The sequence below is a fragment of the Pithys albifrons genome, chromosome 2 (assembly GCF_047495875.1).
Source record: "Pithys albifrons albifrons isolate INPA30051 chromosome 2, PitAlb_v1, whole genome shotgun sequence".
Taxonomy (NCBI): domain Eukaryota; kingdom Metazoa; phylum Chordata; class Aves; order Passeriformes; family Thamnophilidae; genus Pithys; species Pithys albifrons.
This window is the reverse complement of record NC_092459.1, coordinates 30595707-30611030: the sequence shown is the minus strand read 5'-3', so window position 1 is coordinate 30611030 and position 15324 is coordinate 30595707. Positions and strand designations below refer to the sequence as shown.

The 15324-nt window shown below is 36.9% G+C and overlaps 1 protein-coding gene across 2 annotated transcripts in view; it reads left to right on the top strand.

Moving 5' to 3' along the window:
- IMPG1 (interphotoreceptor matrix proteoglycan 1) overlaps positions 1–15324 on the top strand; it is a 59333-nt gene that overhangs the window by 22069 nt on the left and 21940 nt on the right. For both annotated transcript variants that reach the window (XM_071548643.1, XM_071548642.1), the window contains 6 exons: positions 1378–1524; positions 2679–2737; positions 4551–4571; positions 5954–6207; positions 7614–7690; positions 8456–8990. In XM_071548643.1, coding sequence (XP_071404744.1) covers positions 1378–1524; positions 2679–2737; positions 4551–4571; positions 5954–6207; positions 7614–7690; positions 8456–8990 — 1093 coding nt within the window. The remainder of the gene's footprint in view (positions 1–1377; positions 1525–2678; positions 2738–4550; positions 4572–5953; positions 6208–7613; positions 7691–8455; positions 8991–15324) is intronic.

The following is a 15324-nucleotide window of genomic DNA, read 5'->3' as shown; positions in this document are numbered from 1 at the left end:
GTTTCACGTATTCTGTGATTCTATCATTAAGGTCTTATTTTCTCTCTTATGCCCTGACACTACAATCACACTTATTCCTTCTGCTTATTTTTGGAAGCTATTAAAGCCTAGGTGTTATGTCTCTAGCAGCCTCATGTCAACTAACCTGGCAGCAGAAGTGCAAATCTCACCTCTCTGTAGGATTCATGTTGATGAGCTTACTGTTCTTTTGGGCCAGTTTCTCATTAATCTTGTATTTCTTTGTTTATTCAAGGTGTAAGTCTGGCTGAGAGTAGAATTATCCTTGAGCAAATCAAAATATTAAAAGTTGTTTAAAGACTATCTAAGTATTGCTAATAAGTATGAACATGAAACATATAAGCAGTACATGCAGTAAAAAGAATTTTTGTTCTAAGATTTTTTGTATTTTTAACAGGCTTTCTTTAGAACCCTGAGAAGTTTTAGTCAGGGGAAAAAACCAAAATACATTGGCAGGGAAATGCAGGGATGATATGGGTTAACATTAGTAACAAGATTTGTGAAGAAGGACTAAGATCTTGGCACAAGGCAGGATTTTCCTGAGTGATCTCTCTGTATCACCTCTTCAGGTTCCTGCATTCCAGGACTTGGAATCTGAAGCTCACCTCTGTTTTTGAATAAGAAAAAGAGATACATTCTGATCTTAAAATTAGCAAATGTGTAACTTTATATGCAGGATGAATTAGGAAATTTTTCTCAATGCATCCATAATACCTCCGCCCCTTATGGGCAGCACATTATAGCCTACAAATGAATTGGCTTTTGGAGTTAAAAAATTAGTAAATTTAGGGAAAATCTACAAACACTATTGGGAAACAGAAAACAAAATAGGAGTACTTTTAACAGTAGTAAAATCAATTGCACAAGGAAGGTGTATTACAAGTAGGCCTATTATTATCAGGAAAACCCAAATGCAAACTTCTGACCTTGTCACAGTAACAGAGAATCTGGCACTCTGCTCTGACTGATCCCAGGGTTTCTGAGCATAGGTTCCCAACTAGCTTGTAGAATGTTCTTCTCACTCTCCTTGCTGTCACACACTGTCTGCCAAAGGGGCAAATAAAGCTATCTGCCTTGAAGGTGATGGAAGTAAGATTTGTTAACAGTCTCTGTGCAAGAATTGTTTTGATTCTCTTCATTTATGCATATCAAAGGCAACCCTTAAGTTACAACGATAGAAACTGGTTTGCAAAGACAGAAGAGTTAAACCAACAAAAGTTTTGTAGAATATGGTCCAGAATGTTATTTTGGGGATGGATTTAAAAGGGAATCTCATCTATCTATTAAATACTGAAATATTTGGGAAAAAAGCACTTAGTTTTATTTCTTGACTTTTTTTCCATTCCTCTTCTTTTCCAGGAGCTGGGAACAAATACAGTCCCTGAACTGCCTGTGGAGCAAATGGTAGAATTCAGTGTAACTCTCACTGATCAGGAGTACACAGCTGAACTTAGTGACCCCAACTCCCCAGAGTACCAGCAACTAGCTGCCAAATTTCAACTACAGGTAAGGAGGCTGAATGAATGCAAAAAAGTTGCGTTTACACCTTGGAAGAGGTTCATACTATGAAACTACCTTGACTATGAAATAGAGTCTACTGCCCTCACTTAACTCAAGACCTTCAGTTTTCCTTCATGTATAGTCAGCTTTTCCCCTCATTTAGGCTATCTGTTCAGCCACCAAGGTAACAAGCCAGCATCTTTGACAGTAATAGAGCCTCAGATAAATGATGGACAGAATAGCTTTAGAAATATCATTCAGGTTTAATCAAGAATTCATAATTTAATTTCTACGATAGATGTAATGAGAAATGTAATATGAATGTTTAAAGTAATTATCTACTGTTGTCTGAACTGTTCTTCGGAGGACTTGCACTCATTTTGTTGTGCATTACCATAGTTTCTGTAAGAACTGGAATATCTGTGGTATTTTCATGTAATTAATAATATTAACTGATAGCAGATAATGACTTGAGGTTCCCAAAAGGTTTTCTTAGTAAAATTAACTAAAGCTTCTCATTAGTTTTATGAGCATTCCTTAGTGCAAGTTATCTCACTTTCCTGGTTCAGTTTCAGCCATGCATAGAAAAGTGGTGAATGATGTGCTGGCAAAGATGATAAAATGGTTTCTCTGACAATTTCCAGTATTACCCTCAAACAGAAGTGCTTGTAGACTTTGTTTACTAAGTATATAATGCCTTTTTATTCAAAACCATTTAGTTGTTCAAGTGAACATTAGAATTAAATTTTATTGTTATTCTATTTGTACAAGACAGTTAAAACTGTTTAATGTATAAATGATTTGTCAAATAATCTAAACAGCTGCATTTGGCTAATGTTTCTAAGTAATTAACAATTTACAGGTGACTTGAATCACAAATTATTCATGAACCAGATCTAGATTATTACTGATTTACATAATTACATTACTAAGAAAAAGGTATATTTTTTCCTTCATTTTGCCTGTTAACTGTTAATATGATCAGCATATACTAACTAAACATTGTGTTTAAGCTGAGCAATTATGATACCACAAAGGGAATGGTTCAGTCTGTTTCCTAAAGCTCTTTCTCAAATATGAAAAATTTTTTCTAGGTAGTCAGTCTGTGCTTGCCTTTTAGTTATATATCTTACACTGAATTAATTTATGGCTTTCTATAGATGAAAAAAATATTTGAGAAACTTCCAGGATTCAAAGAAATCCGCGTACTAGGATTTAAGTAAGTAAGAAAATGGGACTCTCATCTGTTGACTCCTACCTTTGCCCTCCAAGATGATGAGATGTGTGGGATGGAGGGGGGTGGGGAAGGCAGAGGGCAGCATGTTGCTGCAAACAGAAAACAGTTTTATGGGAATGCCACAGAGACAATATGGTGAGAAGTGCAAATACATTCCAAGTGAGACTATGCGGGTTTGGATTGCTATGTAAAAGTAGTTTTGATTCCCTGAGGGGTGAAGAATACAATAAATTCTTTGAATTGTTTGTTAGCACCCCTGTATTAAGGATGTTTTAAAATGACAAGGTAAAGAGAGTTAGTAGTGTGATTATTTAGAAGGCTCCTTTTTTGTGTGTAGACCCTGTGCCATTCATAGATCACAGCAAAGGTGCCTGGGCAAGAGAGGGTTGCAGGAGGATACCTGTCCATACATGTAAAACTTTCCAAGTAGTTGTTTTCCAGGTCTTTCAAACTATTGAAAATATTTCTTTTGTTTTCAGTACATTTGAGTTCTGTCTTGAAATTTCTTTTAGTCTAGCTTCCTTTTATGCTTACTACTAATGGAAGCTGTTGGGTTTTTTTCCAATGGAGAATCTACAGGGGAGGGGGAGATAAGAAAAATGAGTTATGCATCCAAAAGATAAGAACACATTGTGTAAAGAGTTAAAAAAAAACACAAACAAACAAAAAAAACCACAAAACCCAAAGAATTAATAGTAAGAAAGTATACAAAATTGAAAAGTAATAAAGAGAAGGGGGGAAAAGACATAAATTTATGGGGTCTTATAGCACAGCATCAGGAACATTCAGTCCTTCTAGCAATATTTAATACATGTTGAAGAACACACATATTGCAATGTAATTTTAGGCAAGAGCATCCTTCTTCCTAGCACTTCTCTCTGCAAAACTGCTGCAGAAAAGGAGATAGAAGAGCAAAAAAGACTGAAAGTCAGTTGCTTATATTTTTGTATTGAAATTAATAAAACAAAAAGCTGTCTGCTGCAGAAAAAGCAGGGAACTATGCAGCAGCATCTCACAGCTTGCAATAACTAACCCCTTTCAGTTGTGACTCCAGGAGATCTGGGATCTGCTTCAGTTTAGTATCTTAGACTTAGGAGCTGATATGAAAGTATATTCATCAATATGTAAGACCAAGATTGATTCCCATCACTGGTAATTTAGTTAGCTCCTGAGAGGTAAAGATCAGCAAATATAGGGGTTGCTGTGCATTATCCCTTAGCCATATGAGTATATATATTAGCAGCATTTCTCACAAGGCAATGTAGAAGGACAACATTATAGATAGTCTAGAGAATTCAAGGAAAATTATACAGGGCATTATATTCATAAGGTCAACATAGGCATATCTTGCAGAGGTAATTTATAGTTCAAGTTGCCCCTGTGACTAAAGGCTATGTAGGAACCATCTGTGGTAACAGTAATCACTGCTACTACTGCCACAGGTGTTCATTGCCACCATAAAGATAGAGATTAGCACTGACAGTGTCAAAATTGCACCAACTGAGGTGGAAAATAAGAAAGCTGATATTTCAAACCATCATAGTAAAGTAAAACTCCTTTTTCCACACACAAAACATGGTGATTGCCCATTGTTTGGAAGGGGAAAAATGAACTGATGGAGAGTAGACTGTCATTTTCACACAGAGATAAAAATTATAGATGACACATAGAATATAAGATAAATTGTCAAAAGATGGTTGTGATGTGTGTGACTGAATGATTTACCAGCATACATGAATCTTTTTCTTTCTTTTTCAATCCTTTCTCACACCCTTTCTTCTATGACAAAATGAAGACAGAAGAAGGAGAAAGATGGGTAATATTTCTGGAATCCTTAATTAAGATTAATAATTTTGTTGACTAATTATTAATCATTATGAATCATTTTATTATGTACATAGATACACCAGTAAATGTCCTTTATCTTGATGTGGCAAAGTGAATTGATTGTGTTCTGCCTAAGTACAAAACCTGTGATATGAAGCAGCAGGGACCACTTTTACTTTTACCTAGAAGGTTCATATAATCAAATTTTGTCAAGATCTCTCTGAAGGAAAGAAAAAGTTTGAGCTAAGAAAATTCACATTCATATGCCTGAAGAACTTTATCAGTCATAAACTGAAAGTAAAAAATAAATAAGGAAACTATATATTCCAATTTTCATTTTTGATTTGCTGTTTCCTGGCTGTATGCCCATACACATTATTTTCAGTAAGTATGTAGAACTTGATTTTTTTATCTCCAGATGGAACAGCAATGAGACCACTTACTTACTTGATAAAATCAGGGAGCTTTTGACTGGTAATACAAACAGATAACAGAGTTTATTGCTGTTGCTTCTTAAAAGTGCTACTGGGAAATAATTTGCCTTGTAGTTCCCAAAATTTCTCTTTTACTCAAAATTTAAAAGGAAAAATTGTCTAATGCTTTTCCTGAACTCTTGCAATGTCATAGAAATTTAAATACAAGTACATTCTGCATAAGGTGAAATTCCTCTCTCTACAGTTATTTGATATTGTAAAAAGCAGTGTAGTATAGGCATGTTTACAATGTGCTCATTTTTTTTCACTTCACTTAGGAGAATTTAACATTTATGAAAAGTGATGTATTAATAATGGTGAATGTCTGAGATTTCTCTTAAACATGACTGTCTAGAGAAAAGCTATAACCACCCATTTGGACTTGGAGAAGCTAACATCCATTGTGGAAAGTGCTTAGCCATATTAGCTAACTTTTTTGCTCTTTGAAAAAGAGTGAAAAATTGCTTCAGTTGTGATAAGAGATTTTTGCTTATCTGCAGTTTTATGCACTGTCTAATCCCTTTTCAGAGGATTCTGCAGAATGTGTGATTATGGCTGCTGGTAACCCCAGCATGCATTTATGGCTGTTTGAATCAGTAGTCAATAACTTCAAACTATATTACAAGTTCTACAGGTTTATGAGTAGCGAGATTGAACTGAATTATATTTTAATATTTTTTAAATTTTCTTCAGTATTGGATTTTTTATTTAAAATTGTGAATAGAAGAAAAAAAGGTATAGTAAAAGTAATTTGAAGGTGACAGTCTCATTAGAAAGAAGTAAATCTGCATTACTTTTATAGATCATATGTTATGGTTGCATCTTTGTTTGTAAAATTGGTTCTCAGTCAGTAACTGATTTTGCTCCATGGGGCATTTTGACCTTTTCCCCCCTGCAGATCAAGCAGCACTATAGCACGATATGTGGTGAACTTTGAGAGAGACGGCTCAGAAATCAAAAGCACAGCAGATGACATCTCAACTATTGGGTCTAATAAGGTTGAAAGTGAAAAGCTTCCAATTTCTCCAATGGAAGAGAGGGAGATATCAGCAACCAAACTCACCGTAACAGACCTTCAGCAGCTGGTTGCCACTGCACTCCATGAAGACCAGTCCCTGCCAATGGACCTTGGAACACTTCAGTTTACTGATGGTTAGTGGGCAGGAGGGTGCCAGGCACAAGTCTGAACCTTGCCTTCCCAAACTGATGCAATTTCAGCAAGGTGTCCTTTGCTTCTCTAACAGATGGTTTTCATTTGATATAGCCCATTCTCCTTACTGTTAGGTAGCATCCAAAGGATGCAGAGATAGAAGTTAAATTCTATAGCAAAAGCCTTTATAATTATACAGTGTAATTAGAGGATCTATTCTTCATTGGGTTTTTGTTTAGAAAATCGGTATTTTGCACACTGATTAAGTGGAGAAAAATAAAAGAAGTACTATGAATATTCACTGTATTATTTTAACTTCCCAGTATAGACAGTCTCCTTTCTTCAACAAGACAAAATGTGAGGGCTTCCTCTAACATAAAATGAACATTCTGAAAGCTCTATCTTTACTGTAAACAAGCCACCTAAACTCAGTAAAGTCAGAGATAGACACCTTCAAGAGCCCAGATAAAATCGGTAAAGATGTGTTTCACTCATGCTCTGAAACACAGAGGGATTGTAGATGACAAGCTGGGTGTAAAGACCTTCAATAGAAGGTTGAAAGTCTGTACTCTGTTCAGTAATCCAGCTAATAAATATCTTCCTCTAGTCCATCAGTACCTTTTGCAAAGCTACCATATCCTTAGCTCCGGGGAGGTGGGCTAAAATGGGGAAAATTATTTAAAATGTATATTGACAAAAACAATCTTAAAACATATACCAAATTTTAGCTATAGTGCTTAATTTACAAACAGCACCATTTTCTTGATAAAAAATTATTCATATGAACCAATACTTTCTGTGAGAATGTCATACTTTAATGTAGATTAAAAGTCCCAACAAAAAATAGATACAGAACACTTGAATAATAAATATTTTAATCAAATTTTTCCCAGTAGTAATTTTAATAACCAGTTTTAGAAAACAGCTTGAGTGCAAGTACTTTTAAAGAGTGTCTCTGGAAGGGTGAAGGGACCAGCTGGGCACTAAAGCCAAAACACTGACGTTAATTATGGTGTGGACTCTGGTAAAACTGAAGTAAATTTAGGCTTAATGGGCAACACAATACAATGAGTCATCATAGTCCATGAAGATTTAACTGAGAGGTTCATCCTTCATCTGATTCTAAGCATTTCTCCATGGTTCAGCTCTCTGCAGACCTACTGCATTTATGCTAAATAAAGCGTACAAAGAACACTGCATATAAACTTCTGGTTTTCCTCATAATTGGCAGTTTGAATGGACATTGATGCCTCTTTCTTCTTAACATGGATTTTAAAAAGTCATTTTTAGATGGAGAACAATTTAGTATTGTTTTTTACTGAGTTTATATATTTTGAACAGTTTGCACTGTGTCAGTGATGTAATACTGTGCACTCTCTCTCTAATATTTTTGATTTTTTTTTTTCAGAATCTATTATACCACCTACTGATTTTGATAATGATATCCAAGGCATGGTTACTATTCCTCTGGCAGGCCCTGATTTGGTAGGTTAATACTGGTAGTCATATTTATTCATTTCTCCATGGGAAATAAAATTAAACAGTGATAAGATGGACATAAATATACAAAAATGTTTCTTATGCTAAAATAACGTCTGCCTCTTGTATATGCTGTAAGAATGAATGCTGTGTTGTTATATTGCACCAGAGGTAGTGTTTAGAACTTTTACATGTGAATATTACTCCTTGATTACCTTTTCACGTTTTAATTACAAAGGAAGCAATGTCTTCCCAGTTCAGTAGTACAGAGCAACAGGCAGGGATAGCAAAGGCCATTTTTCTTTGACCATTTTTAAAATTCCAGGCAATGTGATTAAGCTCACATGCACATGACAAACATTTTATACATCCCATGACTTCATAGCAGCCTCTAGGGTCTGAAAGGGGACTACAAGGAAGCCAGAGAGGGACTCTTCATCAGGAACTGTAGGAGTAGCGGGTTCAAACTGAAAAATGGGAAATTTAGCTTAGATATATGGAAGATATATGCCCATAGAAGCTGTGGATGCCCTGTTCCAGGCAGTGTTAAAGGCCGGGTTAGATGTGGCATTGAACATGGACTAATGGAAGGTGTCCCTGTCCTTGGCGGCGGGGTTGGAGCTAGATAGTCTTTAAGGTCCCTTTCAACACAAACCATTGTATGATTCTGTTGACTTAGCTGTTTGCAAGCTCATGTGGCTAAAGATTATTGCCTTTTTTAGGAATAAACCAAACATAATAAGGAAAGTTTCTTTTTTAAAACTTTTTCAGGAGGAATCCATGAGCGTGGAACTCCCTCTAGGTTACCCCAGCCCAGCCACAGTGGACCAAACAGGAGACATCTTGGTTGATGCATTTACAACTGGAAGCCCTGCCCTAAGTGAAGAGATCAGCATCCCTGAAGAATTTAATAATTTTATTACATCTGAACCTGAGTTCCCTACCAAACCCTCCAGAGAACCATTTCATGACAGATCTCCTTCATACACACACATTACCGCTACTGACTACCAAAGTTTCACAGTGCCTTTCAGTGCTTTGGGTAGCACCAGCAGTCCTCCAAAATCAGAGGATTCCTATTTGCCTCCTCCAGCAGATGATTCTGCTAGCAATGACTTAATCACCGATGGCTATGAGTCTCCAGCGGAACAGGCTACCACAGTGTCAATTTATACCACAGGAAGCTTTAGCACACCTAGTCTGCAAGCCGGAGATGAGGATAGTGAAGCTGAGGAGAAGACAGAACCGAGTGATATATTAGAACCACCTTTCCAGGAAGCTGACCAAGACATTCCCGTTGGACAAGGTAAGACACAAAAGATTTTTGTAAGAGAATGTAGGAGAGATGCAGTTGTTATGACACATACAGTCATGTATCAGTACAGTAAGTATTCCTTTCTGTTGTGATAGGAAATTTTTCTGGACCATCAAAGGTGAAAAATTTACATTTCTGATGTCCACTTCAGGAAAATCCTAATGTAGCTCACTTGAAGGTTGTCAATACCAGGGAAAAAAAAAACCAAACAGCCTAACCCAACAACAAATGTCCAAGGAAAAGGCATACTAAGTACTAAGTACAGAGTATTAGGATAAGATTTCAGTAAGACAGAGCAAAAAGACAAGTCACAAACAAAAAAAGGATATCCCAGGCTAATATAAAACCTTGGTAGTTAAAACATGGAAAGTAAACTACTTTGGGCTCTACAGTCAGTCATGGATGATAGGAACAAGAGTATCATGAAATAACTTACTCAAACCAAAGAGTGCCATAGCTCAGAAAAGTTTACATATCTACAGGTCTGATGAATGTGAAAAGCTTTTAAAAGTTTCTGGTTTCTGTGTTTGTTTATTCAGTTTTATCCAAACAGCAGAGTTCTTTAGAGGCACCAAGTTATATGAGAAAAAATGCTTAATAAATCAAAAAAGTACATACATGCATATGTGGAGAAAAGTCTGTTTAATGTAGCCTTAAAAAAGAAAAATACGTGATAGACATGTTTCCCACAGCTGACACTGCAGATAAAAAAAGCTTCAGGTAAAGATAGTAGGGTCACTCTTAGGGCAAAGCAAACCAGATTTTTCCCTAGAACAGCAAAGTAAGGCTACTGCTTCCATCACCTCCACCAGCAGCTCAGAAAGCCATACTAGACACTGTGGAGACCTATGGTGTGCAGGTAATGGATTTGTGTGGGGAAGCAGCCTCAACGGGCAAAAGAGCAGGAGCCATCTGTCCCAGCTCTTGACTGCTTCATCTCCTTTCCTGCTCCCTGACCTGGCTTTACCATCACAGCATTAGGTCAGTAAGTTTAAATTTTCCTTACACTTAAAACCTATGCCAGCTGTCTAAGATGCAAGAAGTCACTATAGACACCTGGGGGGAATTAGTTCTTAGATGAATATTCATATGTTCTTTGTCTCAGATTTTTGACTGACCCTCTCAACAGAAAAGCAGAGGGCAGGTAAGCACTTCATAGAAGTCAGCAGGGCTCTCTGATGTCCCCACATAGACTGTAAGGAATACTAAAAACATCTGCAGAGAAACACAAAAGACAAATTCAGAGCAAAAATCCCACAACAGGCGTTAGCTCACACAGCACAATATTTCTGGATCCCTGAAAATGCCATGCTCAATGCTGCAGGGAAGCTCCCTGTTCTATAGGAGGCTCTACTCTGTTCCTGTTCAACCAGCTCTGTCCTTGACCAATCCTTGGTCTTTCATGTCCCTCCCTGGACTCCAGAAGTCTCTTGAGGTGAACATAATAAACTCTTCCCACTTTGAGCTTATTCTTCCTGATCCAGCATGCCCAGATACAGCAAGAAGAGATCTTCATCCCTGCTGCCCAGCCACATCCTGTAGGGCCAGCACTGTTTGCATAGCTGATTGGGAGCACCCCACTTCATGTTGATAGCAACCTTTACAATGAACCCACACAGCACAAGTGTGAGAGTGGGGGATGCCCAGACACCATATTGTCTACAGTATTGTTTGTCTGGATCCAGCAAATAACAAGATCACCTTTTAGAGAACAAAGGATGTAAAATCTGCCACTTGGGAATATACAGTAATCAGCTCTGGACTTGGAAGAGCATAGCATATTCCATGGTCATGTTGCGTGGTAGTTTATGCATCAAGAACTTCCCATTCAATAGTTTTGCCTTTTTCACACAATTATGATGTGAGAAAAAAGCAAATAATTAAAGATTAGCAGAGTGGCTTAAAGATTAGGAAATCACATAAGAATCAGTTGCCAAGTGTTCTTGAAAATAAAATTTATGATGAAAAGCATTAAATGCAACTATTTTCCAATTCATGCTGAGAAGTCTTACAGTGCTACTGATAAAAGCATAGAATATATCAAGATAGAATTCATTATAACTGTGGAAAAGTGTTACATTTGCAGGGGAAAGAAAGTCATGCATTTTTTATTCTATTCACTCACTGCGTTAGGGACTTGATGTCATAAAAACACATAAAGCCACATGCCTATTTCCCAATTTGCTAAATAACTGAAAAACCTTGTGGCCTATCAGCTCCAAATGACTGAAGAGACAAAGCAGAGGGTCTTTGACTCACCTGTACTGACCATTTAAACTCTATTTTAAGAAATTGCCTGTTGCATATTTGGTTTGGAACCTGTTAATCTGCAAAACAGAACTGTCAAGAGCTGCAAAAGAGAAGATCCCCAGAATAAGACATCCTGTCATGTTACTTCTCACTGAACACAAGTTATGTCTAAAACAAGCACTAGAGTATAAGAATTCCACCATTACTTCTGCAGCTGAGTAGCAGTGGGAAAATAATTGTCCCCTGTCTAAAGAGAAGGGAATGCTGTGTTAGCAACGACTCAAAGCTGTAGTTATTATGTTTTCTGAAAAGCTTATAGTAGACAAAATATACTGTATGCTTAACTGTCAGGAGACTGGTTGAAATCTATCTGTTGAAGTTTCAAAATGCATACTCTTTAAAAATTTTCTCTTTTTTAAAGCTTTTTTCTATTCTGGCAGTCCTGTGTACAGCATTTCATGTATTCTTTTGTTTCCCTATATATTCCATATTTCATAGGAACTCATAGAATTTGATATGAAAATTCAGGTTTTATTAAAGTCAACAGTGTTGTTGCTATTAATTTTAATTTGTCAAGCAGAATTTGCCAGGTACAGAATTTTTCATACTTTATTTCTGGTTGCATCTCATAGCTGCAATTCTGATTAATATTTAAAAAAAAACAACAAACTTTTAAAGTGGTGTGAAATGGCAGGAAATACTCTGACAATGTTGTACGAGTCTGAATGGAGGTTTATGGTCTAAACAGTTGCCTGAACTTCTACTGCATTAATTTCCAACCCCTTCCTGACTCCACTGTCCAGAAGATGGAGCAAATTTTCTTCATCACATGCCTAAAACTTTAAATTCACTCTTCTTCACCATGAAAGGAAGAGCTGGCTATCAAAATAACATATTCTGAGGTTCTTTTAGGTATCAGCTCTTTTTTCGTGGATGGACTTTACTGCAATGGTTATCACATATGTGCAGTTGGACATTACTACAGACTTCTGAATATTGAATGACTACAACCTACACCAACTACTTTAAATGTGCCTACCTGATGTACAAAGAAAAGCAATAAACAGAAATTATTTCACAGCTCCCAAAAAGATAATCAGACTCAGCCTCACAGACACAAATATACACAAAGTTCTGCATACAACATCTAGAGAAAGGAGAGAAAAAGCAGGTGAGGGAAGACGAGTCAAACTAACAAGAGGTGTCCTTTTAAGCCGTGCAGGATGGGATTTTTCAGTCTTGGGCATGCAGTGGGAAGAATAAGCCAGGAGGATGTGTGAGGCTTCTTGCAGACCGTACTGTGCTCATTCTGCTCAGTAATGTTATCCATGGGCAGTAGAGAGGAGGTCAGTGAGGATAACACAGCCATGCAGTCATGGCAGTCGCTCCACCCTGTGAAGTAGCCCAGAACTACTAGGAAGATGCCAAACTGTCTGTAGAATAAGCTTCCTGTTCTGAGATTTCACAATAGAATTAAAAGAAAACCATGACACACATTTCCAGACATTTTATTGAAAAGTTCTGAAATGCCAGTATCAGATATTGTGGTTTAAACATTTGACTTTTCAAAAGGTTTTTCTTTGCTCTAGCACCTTTAAAATCTCAGCTATTTCTTTTACAACTAGTGCAAAAAACCCTCTTTTTTTCCTACTGTCAGAGTTGATACCTGTTCACTGTTATCTAGTATTCCTATTTCTTCTTGATAATTTTTCCTTCTCTGGCGTCAAAGCTCATTAATATATCTTCTGTATGGTTAAATTTCTCCATCTCTTTGCAGTCTTTGCAGTATTATGGCAATTCAGAAGGGAAGCCACTTGTGTTATGTGTTGGGCAGATCGGTATTTCAAAACCCAAAACAATTTCAGCAGTACAGAAAGTATAAATTTAATTTGTATTTGTTATAACTACTAATGAATTGTAGGATCCAGGTAAAAGGTTATCCCAAAATCATTGTGACCATCATGGAGGAAGCATTTTTTTGGGAGTAGTTATTTCAGAAGCACAGGACTAAATAGAGCTAGCAGCAAAATCCTTCAGCTGTTCAGCTATACTGCATCTCACTCTCCCCAGCCTGGGTCATCCTTAAGCTCTCAAGAAAGGCTCTGAGAGATGAAGACTCTGCAAGGTATATCACAGAGGGTTTTTCCATGAGAAAAATTAACACTGATGAGGAGTAGATGATGGTCACATCTCTGTATGTGTAACTGGTAAAAGCCTCATTAATTGCCATAATTTCTCTCATGTTCACACAAACTTGTTGTGAGTAGTCCCCTTTAATATTTTCCTCTTACACAACAGTTAATTCAGTGTTGCACTCTTCACTCACCATTTCCAAGTAATCTTTGGAAAAATTCATTTTTCTGCATGTTTGAGTATTCTTTCTGCCTCTGGTTCATCCTCAGCTGCATAAGCACTGTCTTTGCTTAGCATAACTTTCTATTTGGCATAACCAGCATTGTCACAGAAAAGAAAACCCCACTGCTTCTTCAAAGAACCTCTCTGGATGTTCCCGGGATTGGATTTCACCCGTTCTTTGTGTCAAGAATGTTCATCATTTTTTTCACATCGATGGTTATAGAGGGTAAGAACTCTCCCTTTTCCTTGCATGTTTTTCTGTTTTTGTTATGTTTTCTTTGACCATAAACTGACAGGATTTTCTTGATGTTATCCCCCATCAGCTTCTCTTTGTGCTCTTTCACTTGTCGTTTGCTGCTTCAATATTCAGAGTGAATTTTGTGAAGGTGTCAGTTGTTTGATGTTTGGAGAATTGAACAGGTAGGTGTAGCTATGTCATTTTCTCAAGCACTGTATACAATATTGATTAGTCTGAAAGCTGTCTGTGAACTGAAGATGAGGCTGAGTGTGCAAGAGTTTCAGCAGACCCTTATTAGGTTACGTCACATTTAAGGAGAAGTTCAAAATATGTTCACTTTTTTGAGAAGTTACAATTGCACACTCAGAGTACTACCAGTATCCTGGGGAAACCTAAACATATTAGAATGAGTTACTAGCATTTGGTCAAAATTTAATGATAGCTTGCTGCCTAGCTAGCTCCGTGCTGGGAACAGCAGGAACAATTTGAATAGAACAAAATCTACATCATGTCTTCAAAACTTTATTAAAAATGCTGAAATGAAATGACTAATCCTAGGGAAAAGGTATGAGATAAAGAGAGCACTATCTATTTTTCCAATTTAACACATGACTTGTTTAAATTATTAAGCTATCAAACTGCTTCAGTTCAGTTTTACTTTAAGGTTTAAGCTTTGCTTCCTTTAAATATCATTTCTTATTCATGACCCCCAAATACACAATATAAATGCACCTTAACCAGAACAAGTGATAAGTTCTTTATATGCAATTCATAATTCCAATGACTCATTGAAATGACTGTGTGAAGTACAGAAAATAATTTATATTTTGCTAAGAAATTTGCTTATCCAGATGCCAATCTTCTGAGCCAAATGTACAATGAAAAAAATGTAACATCTCCTTCTGTACCTAAATAGACAGCAGGAAGATATAACTCAGTGCTCTGCCCCTTCTTCACTCATACTTTTAAGTCTTTTCCTCAGACACAGGTGTGCAGTTATCCCATTGTTGCCATATGAGCGAGATGTAACATGTGTAATACAGACTTTCATGCATTTCAGTCTCATATCTTGTATTAAAACCAAACCTTTCTGTCTGTGTGCAGAGACAAAACTTAAAGCTGACAACTGAGGGAGTTCTTTGCCTGCAGCCCAGGAAGGCAGGAGCAGCCATAAAGGCTTAGAGAGACTCAGAGGAGAGGAAGGAAGGAGGACTTGCCATATGATACCATTGAAAACTTAATAAGCTTACAACCCATGATAATTTTTCTTCATCTTTGTTACTGTTAATGAAGGAGCCCTCCCTCCAGGAGGGACATATAGGTGTTGCTACATGTGGTCTAATTCCACTTTGTTCCAGAAAATTAGTTTTCTTTAGAAATGAAGGGATAAAAACGTTTTTGAGGCAGTTTACAGTCTTTAGACATAATCACAGTAATTCTTATCTCCTAAAGAGAATATAAAAAGGCAGAAATGAGTTCAGA